General features: G+C 38.4%; 1 protein-coding gene and 1 pseudogene across 1 annotated transcript; both read left to right on the forward strand.

Annotated features, from left to right (window-relative positions):
- Positions 1–2,829: 2,829 nt before the first annotated feature.
- On the forward strand, positions 2,830–2,902 carry LOC140624045 (small nucleolar RNA U3; annotated as a pseudogene).
- Positions 2,903–4,300: 1,398 nt separating this feature from the next.
- OSTC (oligosaccharyltransferase complex non-catalytic subunit) lies at positions 4,301–15,204 on the forward strand. The gene is made up of 4 exons (XM_072810689.1): positions 4,301–4,520; positions 8,127–8,220; positions 10,012–10,209; positions 14,639–15,204. Exons 1-4 carry the CDS (start codon positions 4,382–4,384, stop codon positions 14,655–14,657), a joined length of 450 nt encoding a protein of 149 aa, XP_072666790.1. The 5' UTR covers positions 4,301–4,381; the 3' UTR covers positions 14,658–15,204.
- The last annotated feature ends 3,799 nt before the right edge of the window (positions 15,205–19,003 follow it).

The raw sequence follows: 19,003 nt of genomic DNA on the forward strand, positions 1-19,003 counted from the left end.
ACCTCCTCAACAATTTTCCCATTGTGTTACTTCTAATTCCCTGGCCATCCATCCTGCTAAATAATTAGCCATTGCCCATGAATCGCTATAGACCTGCAACTCTGGCCATGGCTCCTTCCAGGCAAAATGTACACCAGGTAGACTTTAACATTCTGCCCAATGGAAGGATTTTCCCTCATTACTTCCTTCAAATGAGGATCCCTCTATGTGAGGCTGTTGTGCAAAGTCATTTACTTTCAGGTACTGTTAAGCACATTTGCAGAACCACCTGTAAAACAACCCCTCCCCCTTTCTCCTTCAGTTAACTGGTCATAGGGCATTTTCCACAATGTCACAGGTGTAGGTTAGGAAAGTCAATGTGGCAGGGATGTGGGTCATGTGCATTTGGATGATTTCTCATGCAACTTAAACGTATTTTTTAAGATCTACATGAGCCTGATCTCTATAACTTTCTTTTTTTTTTTAAGATTTTATTTATTTATTCATGACAGACACAGAGAGAGAGGCAGAGACATAGGCAGAGGGAGAAGCAGGCTCCATGCAGGGAGCCCGACGTGGGACTCGATCCCGGGTCACCAGGGTCACACCCCGGGCTGAAGGCGGCGCTAAACCGCTGGGACATCGGGGCTGCCCTCTATAACGCTTTCATTTGATGATGGAATGCTGCTGTGGACACCCATATTTATGGGCTAATAGGTCAGACAATGCTAAATTGGTGATGGAAGGTACCTTGTTGACATTGGTTAATAGCATAGTGTCCGCTAAGGTCCAATGGCAAGCCAGAAGCTACTTCTCAGTGGTGATATTTATCTGCAGAGGATGGCATAGGTTTGCTGCAAAACTCTAGGGCTTTGTGCTACGATTCATCTAAAGGGGCTTGTCAAAAGCTCCACAGAGCAACCCTATCTGCCACAGACATTACAAGTGACATTGGATCTGCTGAGTCATATGGCCCAAGTGACAGAGCAGTTAGCTCAGCAGGCTGGATTTGTTGCAGAGGCTTTGCTTATTCTGGGTGCCCCTCAAAACTTGTGGTTTATTGGATTACTCATTAAATAAATTGGAATAACATGGCCAATGAAGTCACTACATGATTAAACTTACTTTAATCTGATGTTGTTCTCCAAGATCCATATTTCTTTTAGAAGGACTGAATTAGCTAACTCATTGGGATGTGGTAAGAATTGCCACTCTACATCTTTCAAATCTTTGATGGTGGCATCAATCTCTGCAGTCACCTGTTTTGTTTGTTTTGGTATGTAAACATAGTTCTACTGGTTCCACTTAGTCTTTCCTACCATAAGAGCCCTCACTCAATGGGTCAGGAAACCAATGTGGGGATCTTCCATATCCGAGTATGTTTATTCCAACTGTACATTTCAGAATTATTCCCGCATTCTCACTGCCTCTGGAAGGAGACAATGAAAGCAGTGATAAAAGGAAACTTATTCCATGCATCTCTGGTGCTACAATGGGCAGGTGCCTATGTTTCACTTATGAATTTTAATTTTCAAAATTTTATAATGACAATGATAACAACAAAATTCACAATCTAATATTGCATTAGAAAGAGTTTACTTGGGATCCCTGGGTGGCGCAGCGGTTTGGCGCCTGCCTTTAGCCCAGAGCGCGATCCTGGCGACACGGGATCGAATCCCACATCGGGCTCCCGGTGCATGGAGCCTGCTTCTCCCTCTGCCTGTGTCTCTGCCTCTCTCTCTCTCTGTGACTATCATAAATAAAAAAAAAAGAAGAAGAAAGAGTTTACTAGAATGTAGGGCATAGATCTGCCTGGCACAGAGTTGCCACTCAATAAGTACTTGGGGAAACAACCATACTCATGCTTATACAGAACCCAGAGAGAAAGAGCATAGTTCACAAGACCCTCAACACAACTGCAAAATGTCCTTGTAAATGAATCTGGGCTGAAAGTATATATTATTATCTGATTTAAAGAAAAACCAAAGCTACTAATTTCCCCCAAATACATGTGAAGAAAAAAAAAAAAAAACTAAAGTCAGTGGAATTAATAGTCTTGGTAGGTCTAATTTTTAAAAATTTGGTTAAAAACATATTTGTGGGATTTTCCTTCTTTTGACCAGCAGAGCCATTCGTGACTTTAAGGCTTTTCATTAATATTTCTACATTAAACATGAAAATCTTTGCAGATATCAGTTTTATGTTCTTTTCTTCCTTGAGTGTAGATTTGCTTGTGCATAGTAAGAATTAGTCATTTTTGTTTTTATGTATAAATAGCTTAAAATGATAGACTCTACAGTATATAATGTTTAAATCTATGTTTCTTCCAACATTTGTCCTTCTCCTTGTATATAATATAGAACATCTATATATATATATAACATCATCATGCTCTAATGTCCATGGTTATGTTAATTATTTCCTTGGTTTTCAGCTACAGAGTTTATGTTGTGTTTAACCAAAACATTTTCTGCAGAAATATTTTTGGTTAGGACACAGATGAAAACAGATATACATTTTTATTCATAAAAGGTTTTTTTTTTTAAAAAAAAAATACTTGGCTTATAGAATATTACAAATCCAAGTTGGAACATATTTCAGATTTTAAGATGTTAAAAATAATAATGAATTGGTTTCTGAAACAAACTCACATTTTGGAACAGAGTAAAGATGTGACAGTAATAATTCAATACAGAGATGAATGTGAAGCTCTGACTAGGTGGTTTTATTCTTTACTACAAAATGTATATGTTTAAAGTTTTTAGGTTTTTTCCTCCACAACACATATAGGATTATTTGGTCCTAAAATACAAAGGAAGAAGGTTAAACTTGTCCCATCTTAAACATCTCAAGATTATACTTTCAGGGATCATTTCTATAGTTTGTTACTAGAGAAGTTTGTCTGAATGTGTGGCCTTCTCCTCTTAAACATCTCCAATCATATTTCCATTCACAGCAAGTGCCTTCAGGTCTCATCCCATCACAGACTATACTATACTTCTTAAGTCTCACTTCTCAAGCTTCAGTTTTGTCATATGTAAAATGCTGATAATAGTATTTAATAGTATTTACCTAATAGAGGTGTCATGAAGATTAAAGAAGAACCAGTGTAGATCATTTAACACAGTATATGCCAAGCAGGGGTTAATTAATGTTAGTTTCCCTCCTGAAGCTATAAAGGGAGCTTAAAACTTTTCATTTCTATGTTTTTCCTTATTTTTTCAAGGCAACCTATTTTTAATTTTTCTAAAGTTTTTCTTATCTATACAATTATGGGAACGTCAGAAATATTCTGCTTTGCAATGCCCAGAGAAACTTCCTATGTATAAATACTGGTTCGGCTGTAAACCCACTTCATTATTGCTCATATTTTGGAGATAGGAGTTTTAAGAGAGAAAGAAACCAGGATGATTTCAAGATTTTCGGTCACAAAGATTTTACCATTTATGAAGATAGGGATGGCTGTGGGAGAAGCAAAGTGGAGGGAAGAACACGTGTTATTTAAAATAGTATTTTGGTCACGTCAAGGTGTATCAGCTTTAGGCGTGCCAGGGAGACGTCCTCGAGGTTTTTGACGCATCTGGAATTGACATCTCAAAATTCTTGATATTGTTTCAATAATTATTAATAGCAATCGTTATTTTTACTGTCTCCACAACTACATCGGGAAGTAAAAGTTTAGCAACTAGGGCTTTCTCGGGCTCTTGAAAAAACCGCTAATAGAAAATGCAGACCCCCCCCCAATAAATAAAATAAATAAATAAATGAAAGGAAGGAAAGAAAGGAAGGAAGAAAAGACGAAAAGGAAAGGAAAGGAAAGAAAGGAAGGAAGAAAAGACGAAAAGGAAAGGAAAGGAAAGAAAAAAAGAAAAGAAAAGAAAAGAAAATTAAAGAAAAGAAAAGAAAAGAAAAGAAAAGAAAAGAAAAGAAAAGAAAAGAAAAGAAAAGAAAAAAGAAAAGAGAAAAGGCAGACCCTTCCAAACGTTCCCATTCATCCTCCTGCTCTGGGAACCTAGAGCGCCCGCGCCCAATCAGCTTCCAGCACCGGCGAGTGGGCGGGGCTCAGAGAGATTCGGTCCCCTCTGCTTCTCCGGCTTGGCCACGTCTGACGCCCCGCAGGTCCTGGAAGGTACATAAATCATCCTCCTAATCATTGGCAAGGCTTGAGCTCCTTATTCAAATTCATGTTCCGCAGAGCTTAAGAACACATAGCTTAAAATCCCGTTGTGTATCGGTTCTTCATAGTTTCTCCTTTTTCTGATGGTTAGACAAAACGGCCTTCTAGAGTTGCGGACCTGCCAGCCTCTTCCCCGCGCACGCGCCGTCGACCGGGAGGGGCGGGCCTGTTTCCGGGCGGCGCGTGGGGCTTGAGGTCGGGAGAGAAACCCCTGCCGCCACCAACATGGAGACCTTGTACCGCGTCCCGTTCTTAGTGCTCGAATGCCCCAACCTGAAGCTGAAGAAGCCGCCCTGGGTGCACATGCCGTCGGCCATGACGGTGTACGCTCTGGTGGTGGTGTCTTACTTCCTCATCACCGGAGGTAACTCGGGCTGGCTCGGGCCCGAGAGGCGCTGAGACGCGGAGAGCCGGCCCGCCCCGCCCCGCAGGGAGTCTGTCCCGCTCTCAGCCCCGGGGGAAGCATCACTGTGCTCTCGATCTTTTCGGAGGGTGGAGGGAACTTCTGGGGTCTCAAGTATTAACGGCCCAAGGGTTTTATTTGCCCTCACGCCGCGTTGTGTACGCCGAGAGGCCGCTCGTTCTCACGGTTCTCACGCCCGTTGCCTTTCCGCACCTCCAGCCTCTGAGCCTAGGGATCCGAACCGATTATATAGTTTAAAGCCCAGATCGTCGCTCTCTTTATCGCCCGCCGTAAGTTGTTTTTAACCAAGATCCTGGAGGAGACTAGTCTTGTCCGTTCTGCTTCCATGGTTGGTCAAAAGGGGCTAGGGACTTTTACCTTATCTTTGTCTACAGTCCCTGGAACGTTGGAAGAGACTTGACATCCTCAGGTTCGTTGGCTCACACCTAAGGACCAGGTGTTGCTTTTACCAGCCCCCCCCCCCGCCCGATCAACAATAAATATCATTGGAATCTTCCGAGTCCACGGTTTTGATCACTATTTGAGATTGGAGAGTTAGATTCGCAGAAGGTATCTGTATTTCAAAAGGCAGAAGTCGAGAATGTAAAGAATTAGAGGAAAATAGCAGCTCCATTAAACACTCCAGAATGTCTTACCCTGTTTTAATTTCTTTAAAATTTTCCTCCCCCAAATAAAAAGTTGCAAAAGGGGGCGTTGTTTTGTATAGTGATGAGTTGGCAATCCGGCCACAGTCTTCCAGCCAGCACCCTTTCAAAGCCCCACAGATTTCACCATATACTCAAGTCGGTTCTTCTGTACTTTTCAGATTTTCGGAAGTGGAGTACTTAATCTGGAAGTTATAAAATGGAGACTTTACAGATTAGGGACAGCCAAAGATGGGGTTCCGTTTTTAAGGGAATAGCCACAGGCACTTTATTTTCGTAGATGTGAAAAGAGTTGGTACCGAAGAGGGAAGACTGAAACTCTAAGAGCTTGGGACTAAAATGCATCATTGAATCTACCACCTAACCTCCAGTCTAGAATAATGATAGTTAATCTGTACTCATTTAAATAAGATATATTTTAAATATTTTTTATATTGGTAAGATAGATCCTAGCATTAATATTAACACTTGCTTGGCACATTAATAGGTACTGTATTGAACAAATGAAATTTAAAATGCATGTGATTTAAAAAAATAATAATAATAGAGTCTTCCTCTGCTTTGAGCATCCGCTAGTCTGTTTCTCCTAACCCTTACCTCCCCTTGGAGCCTGAGTCTTTGTCAGAAGCCTCACAGTTTTCCTTTTGTCCACTTAATTCCTGTTGATTGTTGTAATGGGGAGATTCTCCGCTCCAACCCCAGGGGCAGATTGCAAAGGACACCTTTTAGTGGCTAAGGCCATGAGTTATCTCATAGAAGGAATTGGTTTTGCCACTGGAAAGGAGTCTCTTCTAGAAACTGTGGGTGTACATCTATAAATAAATAATATTTATTGTTGAGAAATATTCAGCAAACTGCATTGAGCACCTGTTAAGTTCCGGGCACTAGGTACTGGGGACTAGTCAACGAAACATAAAGACGCTGCCCTCCTGAAGCTTGTAATGTTCTGGGTGAGACACGTTAAATGTCACAGAAGTCTTTTTTTCCACTGCATTATTTTTTCCATTACAAATTAATAGAAATTAATTCCATTCGTTGGAGGGAAAGAACAAGAAGTTACGAGAAGATAGTGGGAGTTACGAGAAGATAGTGGGAGTTGGGATTGGAGGAAAGGAAATACTAGGGAGAGGGAAAAGAATGGACAAATATGGAACCAAGAGACCAATTAGGTGGGTTTTCGTAGTTAATTGAGACAACTAGGTTGGTGGCAGCAGAGATGAAGGAAAATATGAAAGGTAGTTGGGAAGTAGATTCAGTAGGTCTTGATACATTGATTGGATGTATGAATTGATTGGGGAGAATGAAGTGTGAAGGAATCTTTTAGCATCTGAGTAGGTTGGAAGGGTCGTTTTTTGAGATTGAAGATATGTAGGGTTTTTTGATGGGGATTGGTGAACAAGAGGTCACTTTGGGATATGTCAAGTTTGCAGATAATGAGTCTAGAATTGAGAAAAAAGGCTTGTTGAAAGTTGGTTAGTAACAGATATTTTTTGAAATCTTCTCATAAGCCAGATATTGAAGAATGTAGAGGAAGTCCCTGTTCTTAGCTTACATCTAATTCTACTGATGCTAATGTTATTTGATAGATATTGGCACATTGGCCATCATTAATCATTAGCACATGGAATTGAAAACCCTGGAAAGGGCTAAGTTCAATTCGGGAGAGAATGTAGAAAAAGAGGACAGTGGATCAACCCTGAGGCACGCCCAGTGTTTAGTGGAGAGGAGACCCTGCTAGAGATGTAACAAAACATGGATAGGAGTGTCACAAAAACCAGTTTTCCTCTCCAAAAAATGGATTTAGTAAACTGGATTTAGTGGCACTGGGAAGCCTCCTAAGATAACTGAAAAATGTCTGTTGAATTTGGCAACATAGAGATTATTGGCAACTTTAGTAAGAGTAAGATCAGTGGCAGCTGATGCTAGGTTGGAGTGAGCTGAAGAATGAAGGCTAAGTGAGGAAAGGGAGAAAAGTTTGCAATTTTTTTTTTCACAGAAGGAAGTCTGACTTTGTTTCAAAAAGGAAGCGAAATAGGATGTTAACTAGGAGGGTCTGGAATCAAGGGAAGGAGGATGTGGGAAAGGAGAGATTGAAAATATAGGAAGGGAGATAGCCAACAATCAAAGTCTCTGACAAGGCAGTAGGGTAAGGAGTCCTGATAATTGCAGAAGGAATCCCACTTTGATAGGAGGAGGGACTCTTTCTTGTAGCTGGAAGGAAGGAAGGTAAGGGTGGATGCAGATGCCAGTTTGTCGGAATTCCTATGTGATTGCTTTGTTAGCCAAAGGTGAGGGAGAAACAGTCTTACTATGCTTAAGAAAAGCTGGAAATGATGTTTTGGAGAATGGTAGAAAAAGTGAAGAATAGATGTTGGCTCTGGGAGATTGGAAAAACAATGTTGATGGACATTAGTACTAATAATCATAGTGACATCGTGACTTAAGTGATGGGCATAACATTAATGAACACAAATCTCTGGAATTGCTTGTCTGCCTATTGGTATGATTTAAAAATATCTCCTTTTATATATCAGCAAGAAAATTTCTCTGGTTACCTCTCAATTGATAGAAACATCCAAGCATATATGGAATATTTTCTTGGACTAAAATATAGCCTTTAATATTAAATCTTTATTGTGGAGTAATTCTTGAGTATTAGAAACAGTTACTGAATGAATTTATTTTATGAAATATCTCTTTTAGACATAATATTTTAAAATAGTGAGTTGAATTTTTGAATGGTTTAAAGTTTAGGAAAGTATCTGGGCTTCACTTGATTATGATAGTATATCACAGCAGTCCTATTTAAATATAAATGAACCTTTAGAGACAAAACAGAAAATTCTGATCCTTTTTAAAAGTTAGGAATCCAGTCTTATCTATACTCTTGTCTTTCATGTAGGAATAATTTATGATGTTATTGTTGAACCTCCAAGTGTTGGTTCTATGACTGATGAACATGGACATCAGAGACCAGTAGCTTTCTTGGCCTACAGGTAACAGTTACCTTTCTGAATGATTTGGTGGGAAGGAAGGTTGCTGGGGTATGAGTGTTTTTTAAAAATACAGTGAAACCTATGGATCATCTGCATTTAGATAATAGCTGTTTTAAAATGCTAGATTCAGAGATGGCAGGAAGTGGGCAAGATTACAAGTATGTTATTTGTATTAGGAAATAAAATACTTGACAGTGATTTACACGATCACTTATTTGAAGGAAGATGTTGGTATAAGTACATTTAGACTGTTCTGAGGATCAGCAAACTGCGTGTACCTGTTTATTTGTAAGTAATGTTTTATTGGAATGAGGCATGCCCATTTATTTATATATACTGTCTGTGGCTGCTTTCAAGCTACAGTGGTGTGACACAAACCATGTGGCCTGCAAGCCTAAGACATGTACTATCTGGCCATTTAAGAAAAAAAAATCTGTAGATCCCCGGGCTATATTCTTAGATAAAATAACTTTTTTGAGACTTGAGTGTTTCATTTCAGTACCGAAACACCATTGCAGTGTGGTTTGGTTCATCAGAGCAGTGCTTATCGTATTGCTTTCTAAAATCCACTTGGTAACTGCCTGCCAAACATAGCTATATATTTGCATTTACACTTATTTTAATGCTATCCCATGCGTAGACTATTCCTGAAAAGATTATTGTGATTCTCCAGGAGTAGAGGGAATCTAGATGATAAGAGATCTTGGTAGGGGAACCCTTCATAGTGCCATCATTGACACGGTTGGGATTTTGAGCCTAGTGCATATATTGTGTTTTCACTTAATGCAATTAGCTAACAAAAAATACATACCTTTGTTACATATACCTATGTATAAATTATCCCTTTAACAGAGGAATTTGCTCTTTGGGGATCCGTGAGCTCACAATTTTCAAAGCTCTCTATTCCCAGAAAAATTGGATACACATATATAAAAAGTTTATGTAGAATTTTAATGATTTATAGATTTTTAGAGATCCTTGTGGGATTCATGAAGCCCTAGGTAAAATGCTTGCTTTTAAAATTTTCTCTTTGAAAGAGAAAAGGTTTATTTATTTTTTAAAAAATATTTATTTATTGATCTTAGAGAGCACATGCATGCACTTTAAAAATTTTCCCTTTATTGATTGATTTTTCAATATTTGCGTGCATGCACACACGTAAGTGAGGCAGGTAGAGGGAGAGAATCTTCAAGCAGACTCTGCTGAGTGTGGGGCCCCATGTAGGTAGGGCTCGATCTGAGATAACCCATGAGATCATGACCTGAGTCGGATGCTTAATCAGCTGAGCCACCAAGGCACCCCGAGAGGTTTATTAATTCTTTTAAAACTTCTAGAAACATTTCTAACCCCCCCAAAAAAGTTTCTAACCAATTCAAAATATGAAATTGATAATGGAAATTTAAATACCATAATTTTTAAAAGCTAAACAAAAGTTCTGGGTAAAGGGTTCATATACATACACTGGCTTTTTAAGCTAATAAAATATCAGCATTAATTTTACATAGACAGTTGTATTAGTTGAGGCTTTAAAACATTTTGAACAAAAGCTCCATGAAGACACAGATTTTTGTTGTTGCATCCCCAGGACATAGAATAGTGCTTGATATGTAATAGGCCCTCAATAAATTTTGTTGACACAAATACACAGAAATTTGATAAAATAGTTGTAAGGGTAAGAATGAAAAATTAGCACCAAAATATTTTAGCAGAAATAGGAATTTCAATCTAAAAACAAGTTTTATTTTTCTGGGAATTTTCATTTATTGTTTTGCTGTGGTCTTTCTTTTTCAGAGTAAATGGACAATATATTATGGAAGGACTTGCATCCAGCTTCCTGTTTACAATGGGGGGTCTAGGTTTCATAATCCTGGACCGATCGAATGCACCAAACATTCCAAAACTCAATAGATTTCTTCTTCTATTCATTGGATTCGTCTGTGTCCTATTGAGTTTTTTCATGGCTAGAGTATTCATGAGAATGAAACTGCCGTAAGTTATTAAGAACTTTGTATAGTCCATAATTTAACTTCCATTGCAAGTTGGTAAAATAGTTACTTGGATCACATGAAATCATGGGAGATTTAATATTTGTGACTTGCTCAAGGTTATAGCTATGGTTAATAGTAAAATTGAGACCGGTATTTCTTTTTGAGTATTATCTCCATACTGTTATTTTGCTATAATATCACTGACCACTGACTGGAGATATTGTTTCTTTAAATTACTTTTTGGTTAATCTATAACATATGGAATTCCAGTAGTAATAGTGATAGTAGGGAGTATTTTCAAGGCATTAATTGTTTGTGCTCTTTGAATACTGATATGAGGAAAACCCATTAAGCCTTGGACAGGAAGGGAGTTACTGCCTCTCCAAAAATACAGGAAAAGGATTTCATATATATATCTAATTCTAGGATTTAAATTTTTAAGGGAAGGAATTTATGTTTCCAGGCCTTATATATATATATATATATATATACAATTTATAATATATATTATATTAGATCACAATTTATATATATATATATATTAGATCACTCTGTTTCAGAAAATATACAGTACCTTTAGAACAAAAAAATTGATTTTATGTCAACTTTTATAATTCCATTTGAGATTGTTAATTTGAAATGTGGACAAGTCTGATCACATTTCCCCATATTCTGATTTCACCTATGGATGTATTAGTAACTGCAGGAACTTTGGGCAGACATACCATACAAAAATTGGCTCTTAGTAAATTCATTTCTTAGGGAATATGTTAAACATCAAGTGTCAACTATACTGATTTCTTAGAACTGATACTCCCTTATTTTATTATAAGAGACATTAAAAGGGAATGTAGGAATGTGTATGAGTTTCACAGTTCACCTGTTCTGTGGCTGCACGTGTCCATGGTCTGGTCTGTAACACATCTGAAGTGGAATGGGCAGACTTCCCCTGGAACGTCAGAAATACTTATCCTGCAGTTATGGTCGCATCTTAGCAGGGTGGGAAAAGAGAGCAGTGTTCTTTATCAGCTGAATATCTGTGGCCGTAAAGTTCCTTCAGACTCCTTTACTGGTGGCTCTTATTTTTGTCTGGGGAAAATAGTTTTGGACTTTGGCTAAATTGTATGAAGAATTAGGTACTTCAGCGTCCTCTTTTTGTTCCTCTTTTTTTTCTGCCTCTATTGGAAAAGGTGTATTGGTGTGGAAGAGGCTGAAATTTTCCATAGCAAAACAAGAGAAGGGGAGGCTCCCAGAGAGTTCAAAAGGCTACTACAAGTTAACCAAAACACATGGACCCTTTGGAGGCATAGAGCAGAACAGGAGTGGGCTGGTTTTGCCCATAGAACCAGATTTATTTTTATTTTACCAAGCTTCTCATTCTTCCTTACGGTTTTAGGTCCTCTCCTTAGGCATATGAGTGCTTTCCTTTATAGCTCAGGCATTTGACTTGTAGGAAAATAGAGCTATCTACTGCGTTTAGAAGAAGATGTAGAAAGTGCTTAACTCCCTGGATTGCCTCCATCTTACGGTTTCCATTATTTTTTATTTTTTTTTAATTTTTATTTATTTATGATAGTCACAGAGAGAGAGAGAGAGAGAGAGAGAGAGAGAGGCAGAGACATAGGCAGAGGGAGAAGCAGGCTCCATGCACCAGGAGCCCGATGTGGGATTCGATCCCGGGTCTCCAGGATCGCGCCCTGGGCCAAAGGCAGGCGCCAAACCGCTGCGCCACCCAGGGATCCCCGGTTTCCATTATTTATGTCAGTATTTGTCTTCTTGTCCCCATTTGTAGACCAGCGTCTACAAATTGCTGACTAAGTGAACAATAGGAAATAGGGTATATTCCCCTTTAATATAATCTCCCAGATGTAAATTATATTTAGATTTAATCCAAACAGAACAGTGATCTAAACAGGTAACTATTTCTTCCTGTAAATTGTCATGCAGCTAAATCTAGGATTTAAATTTTTAAGAGGAAGGAACTTACGGTTTCTTGTTTGATATGATTTCTCATCTGCACCTCCTAAAGCCTGGTACTTTGGGTGTGGAGTGGCAAGAAACAATGGACAACTTAGAAAAGAAAGGGAAGCAACAGTATTGTATTTTCTGGAATATCTGCAAACCCCAAAAAAGGTGATGAGCCATGTCTGTGGGCCTTGGTGTTACACTCAATAGGACCGTGGTTAGTACCACCGGCAAGAAGGGGATATGTCTGTCTTCTTGCACACAAGTTATCTTTGATGTTTCAACATATATAAATAATTTGATGCATAATAAGTGGAACAACAATAACAAAAAGACATTAAAAAACACCAGTAACCAAGTGTGTTTTCAAACCAAATAAGTTGCTAGCATCGGAGATAAAGGGTGGCTATGCTATAAGATTTCATCATGATAACATCCAGGGTTGAAGTCTTTCACAAAAAGTTTGATACCTTTAATAAGAGGAATCTTTAAAAAGGAAGAAACAATAGGAATGAATTGGTACTATCAGTTTTATATTTTCTGATTTATGCTTTTTTAGAGACCTAATGTCTCCACTACAGATATAATTTTACAAATCAAAGCCTGGCTTTATTTGATGCCTTGTCTTTTGTAGAATCATGGACACTAATAAAATGAATGACCGTTGACTATTTGCATATATGACAGTACATTTAAAATGAAAAATCAAATTTTAGTGCCTGATATTTTTATGGTACTAATACAAAGTTACAGAAAAGCAGTTTTCATTTTGAAAATAAAATTTTTCTAATGTAATTCATAAGATAATCTATGTGGAATTGTGTGTGTGTTAGGCACCTTTTAAATGTGCACAGGTTTGGGACACCGGGGTGGCTCAGCGGTTGAGTGTCTGCCTTTGGCTCAGGGCGTGATCCCGGTCACGAGATCGAGTCCCACATCGGGCTCCCTGCGAAGAGCCTGCTTCTCCCTCTGTCTGTGTCTCTGCCTCTCTCTCTCTGTCTCTCATGAATAAATAAATAAAAATCTTTTTAAAAAAATGTGCACAGATTTAAAGAAATAACATTTGGATACTGGGTGGAGCACTTTGGTAAAAATTTGTACTTGGTTCTTCTGAAAAATATGGTCATTCAATTCTCTTTATTTTTCACTATTAGGGTAGTTTTGATCTAAACACAGAATTGTAAAAATTAAAGAAATTAAAGATGGCATGCTATGTCGTGATATGATGTCCTAAAATTAGGCAAAGTGGTTGGGAGTGGAGGGATGGGTTTCCACTTTTAGGCAAGGCTGTTATAAAGCTGTATAAATAGTCTGTTGAATAGATATTACCCAAATGAGGACAAAAGGCCTATTTTATTTTCTGTTTATTTATTTTTAAAGATTGGTTTATTCATTTGAGAGGGGGGGGGAAGGACAGAGAAGGAGAGAGATTCTCAAGCACATTCCATGCTGAGCGTGAGCCCGAGACTCAGGGTAATCCCACAACCCTAAGATCATGACTTGAGCTGAATCCAATTTCTGGATGCTTAACTGACTGAGTCAGCCAGGCACCCCCAAAAGGCCTGTTTCAGTCAGAGTGGCAAAAATTGCCTTTTTAGCAGTCTGAGGTAGTGTTTATTAAACTTGATGAGAAAAACTAGGGCGCTCCTGCATAGGTCCTAAGATCATAGGACCAGTTCAGAGACGAAATTCTAAAGGGCGGGGGGAATGAAAAATAAATGTGAGAAAATAATGACACTTTACTTAATGTCATATAGGGACTAGCAGAATGCAAATACCTGATTTTTCTGTATAATTGAAACTTAATTCTACATGTACTAAAAAACTTTATCTTAATCCTTTTTGATAGGCCACTTTTTAAAGTGTTTTATTGTTCCTGTAACATTCACATTTGTATTTAGTAAATATTTATTATTTGATAACTATTAATTGCTGGACACTGAACATTAAGCCTGATTTTTACTTCTTGACTTAGGGTCCTTTTATGTGTGTACTTAATTAGACACAGCAACACTTTTCAGTTTTTTAGTTGATTTCCTTAGTGTCACCTGCTATTTCTCCTTGTTACTATCGTATGCCTGTTGTTCTTTTCTTTCCTTCGCCTTCTTCATTTTGTTGTTAATTCTGTGATTTGAGGAAATAGATAACCTAGCTGCGTGCTTGCACTTTAAATCAGTCCTGGTTGATGGCTTAACTTTTTAACTGCCCTTGGTATTTGTGAGTCTCTTTTCATCTACTTGTGGGTTTGGGACATGTTGGTTTGTAACTCTATCCTTAAAAGGAAGGGGGAATGGAACGGAAGCCTAGTAATGTGTATATTTATTAGGGAGGCAAGATATGAAATAAAACCATAAGAAATTACACAATTATATTTTCAGATTGTCATTTGATTCATCATAAAACTTGGGCGCTTTGAAATGTTGCTTACTTTTCACTTTTTATGTTTATGAATTTTATTCCTACAGGGGCTACCTGATGGGTTAAAAAATGCCTTTTGACAAGAAATCCGTGGATATTGGATTTGCTCCTGTTAATGAAGTTTTAAAGGCTGTACCAATCCTCTGATGTGAAATATGGAAAAAGAGTGAAGCAGCAGAAAAGAAGCATCTCGTGAGAAATAGGAATCATATTAAAGCTTGAACTAGAATGTCTTCTTGGTATCAAAGAGACAAATTTCTCACAGTATTTCTCCTGCTGGCCTGTACTGACACACCAATGATGTTTAGTGGCATTTTTTTCTTAGTTTTTCATTTCTTAAAGAAAATATACTCCCATTTCCACAACTATAATATTGAATAAAGTGATTATTTCTTATAGCCCCCTTAACATTTTGTGGAGATAACATTTCTGACTTTCAAAAATTAATGTAAAATCAGGAAGCGAGATCCCATAAGCTGAGAACTCTGATCAGCTTTACCTATGGTGCTTTGCCTTTAAACAGTGTGACAGTACATTATTCAGATATGTGTGAGACTGTTTCTGCACAATAAGATGTATGAAAGGAGCAGAAATAAATAATTTTTCTAATTAATATCTTTTATATTTGTCTTTTATGAGACTGACATGCTACCCACTGTGCCAAGAAGGCCACTTATATATGTGATTTAATTAACTGGTGATATGAACTTCGGTCTATAATTATTCATTCTTGTGACCCTTAAGCTGCTGTTAGTAGGTCTAAGGTCTCACAGTGTAGTTGACTGGTGGTCTTGTGAGGTCACAATTCTGTATCCCTGTAAGTATTCAAGTACGGGCTGCCTATCTATGTCAGAGTTGTTGGAAATGTGGTTATGTGAGATGAAAACTCCCTTCAGACATTCATTTTCAGTAATTAACACATACCTAAAAACCTCTCTATACCAGTCTGGTTTTGCCTAATTTCTTCTAACCAGGCCTTTTGGATCTCCCTTACTGGCTGTGAACATCACTTCTCTGGTGGCTCTGTTAGTTCTTATCCCAAAATCTTTAAGTTTACAGGAAAGTTATCTCTCAGGTGATTTTTTTTTTTCTAATTCCAAGGCTGGTTTATATGTGTCCACTTATTAGAAAGAAGATTGATTGATTCAAAAAGTTTTAAGTACCTATTATATGCCAAGTGGCACTGAGGATTATGATGGATAAAGGCTCTGTTTTTACAGAGCTTATGTTCTTGTAGGAAAGCTAGATAAACAAAAGATAGAAAACAGTTATGAAATGTTAGATGCTGATAAATACCACAAACAAAAAGTAAGTTAGTAGTCTGTATTACAGTGATGAGAGACGTGGAGAGGAGGTTGTTCTACCTCAAGGCTCTGAAAAAGGAAAACAAAACCTGTATATTCTCACCAGGTTTAAAAGCTTGATTTAAATTTAATTGTATTTTTTGTTATTTGGCCGTATTTTAAAACCTTGGTTAAACTAGATGGACAGGTGTTAGGACTTCAAAAGCCCTGTTCCTCAGCAATTGAGTAGTGAACAGTTCCTGCTAAATACCACAAGATGGCACTATTAAGGTTGGGGTTTTTTTTTTTTTTTTTTTGGTCTCTGCTCCAAAGGTTTTGTTTTTATAATAAAATAAATGCATATTTACTAAATACAATGAAATATATTTAAATAACTGCTAGTAAAATTGCATGGTTTTATGTGAAGAAAAAAATCTTGTCTTATCCTGGACTTAAAATGCTTCTGGGGACACTAATACTAAAATGGCACAGTCTGATGGAAAGCCTTTCAAGCATTATCATTAACAGCAGAGGTTAAGCAAATGAGAAAGAAACTAAATTAATAGGCTAAATTGGAAACAAAATAGTCTGATTTTACCACAGGGCTCTCCAGGAGTTGATGCTAACATGGAGGGAGAAGTGCAGAATGGTCCAATGAGGGGTAAAGCAGGCATGCAAGGCTAATAAGCAGAGGAGGCTGGCGGTTGGTGACGCAGAGCTGACAAGGTAGCTATCAGTCTGATGGGGAACTCCAGAGTGGAGACTAGAGACTGCCTGTTGGAGGAGTTAGGTAGAAATGGCTAGCTCCTTGTATCACTGCTGGGTCTTCGGCCCAAGGCCACCTCGAGATTAGCAGGATCTTGGCTAGAAAGCTGAGATGTGAACCCTGACAGAGTCAACAACTGGAGGCTGTCACCTAGCCCCACACCTTGTAGCTGGGCAGTGAGTTGGTCAAAGGGATCTGTATAGGGCAGCCCGGGTGGCTCAGCGGTTTAATGCTGCCTTCAGCCCAGGGTGTGATCCTGGAGACCTGGGATCGACTCCCATGTCGGGCTCCCTGCATGGAGCCTGCTTCTCCCTCTGCCTGTGTCTTCAATGAAGAGTTATATAAAAAATGAGGGGTTCAATAAAAAATAAAATCTTTGTTAATGTGAAATTTATAATCTAGTGAGCATACACAAGTTGGCCAATTCTCTCTGCTAATAGGAGCACATGGGATGAGCAGTTACACCTAGAGTTGGGATGAGGAAAGGCTTAATTTGTTGGAACAATGGGCCTAAAAGTCTCAAATACAAATACTTTCCCCAAACCTCTTCTATTTGTTTTTCCTTGTTTTGCTTAATGTACAATATACTAAGTACGTACATACTAAGACTCTTTAATTATAAGTGAGAGAAAATCCAGGCTACCTGAGGCAAAAGTAATTTGTCAGGATACTAGAGTATCATGATACTCGAGACATGGAAGGTGCTTTGCATTAGGCGTACCAGAATTGAGGATATACTGCTATAAAGACTCCTGTTTATTTCTGAGATATTCCATGATGTATCTGCTTCATGCTTTTCTCTATAAAACCGGTCACTTCTATTACTTTAGTTCAAAGTGGTGGGAATCCTGCCGGCCATCCTATCTTGATCATGACCCTAGCTTCAGCTAGAGGAAATTTACTTGATTGAATTTACTTGATTCAGTGATTTTTTTTTTTTTTTAAAGGACATCTCTTTCAATGGAAACCCTACCTCTTCCCTCATCTTTGGCCAGTCCTCCCTGCCCTAGTCCTAGCCCCACGGCACCCAGTTGACTAGCTGCCTCCTTGCAAGGTTGTCCAAAATCCAGTTGTTACTACATCTATGGAGTTTAGTTCATATAATTTGTTATAAGTTACGTGAAGCAATTCAAGTCCTAATTTCATTATCCATGATGAGTTGTCCTATAACTTAACGTTGAAACCGCCATTGATGGGAATCTTTTTACCTCTCAAGGCAGCCCATTCCATTTTCAGATCTCTCTTTTTTAGAGAGGGGAAGAGAGGGAGATGGCAGGGGGGATGGGAAGGGGCAGAGGGAGAGAAAGAGAGAAAATCTTAAGCAGGCTCCAAGTCCAGTGCATGAACCTGGGATGGGGCTCTGTCTACAATCCTGAGGTCATGACCTGAACCAAAATCAAGAGTCAGATGTTTAACCAGCTGAGCCACCCTCAGACATCTTTGTCTTTTAGAAAGCTATCTTCTGGTTTGCTTTAGTTTCAGGTCTACTGCTTGTGTCATATCGAGGCATATCTAACAGTACTACATAAGGACAGCCAGCAGTTCAAATATTAAAACTCTTAGGAGCCTCCAATTTTTCAGGTATACCATTACCAGTTTTCAGGCTCAGAAACATGGGATCTGGTTCCTTTAGGATCACTGTTCTCTCCTTACACTCTAAGTTGTTTATATTCCTTTAAAAATAAGTTCTCTAAAAGATTATGTACAGCTTTTGGGGTTCTTAGATTAACATAGCCATTTTGGTGGCTACATCTTGTAAGTTTTGTTAATTATCAGGGCTTCTACAATGGTTACTATGGATCTTGATGGACAATACCATGAATTATTAGGAGCTCAGACATGGGATCAAGTCAGATTTGGATTCATATTTCTGCTCTGCCAGTTACCAGCTGTGTCACCATGGACAAGTTACCTAGAGTCTCTGAGCCTCATTTTCTTCTTAGTAAAATAAAGATAGCAATACCTCCCTTATAGGAATGTTCTGAGAATTAAATGAGATTATGCACAGCCTCTGGAACATATCAGGTGCTCTAGAAATGTTAGGTCTGTACTTTATTATTTTTCCTTCACACTCTGTAGTTTTATTTAATGCATGATTATGCATTCTCCTCCCTGGGGATAGGAGCGGTGGAAATGTGCACACATAGGCACGTGTGATAAATATAATTGAAGCATGGAATGTCTGCTTTTAGTTTTATGTCCATTTAAAAAATTGTTTTTACAACTTACGTTGTATCCATTTCAGGGTGGAAATAATTCCACGCAGCAGGCAGCATGACGCCACTACTCCACTGAAGGCCAAGGAGCTGCCTTTGGTTAATAGATGGTGTCGCCTCTTCATAAAGTCCATTTCTTCAGGCATG

This window comes from Canis lupus, chromosome 33 (assembly GCF_048164855.1).
Source record: "Canis lupus baileyi chromosome 33, mCanLup2.hap1, whole genome shotgun sequence".
Lineage (NCBI taxonomy): Eukaryota > Metazoa > Chordata > Mammalia > Carnivora > Canidae > Canis > Canis lupus.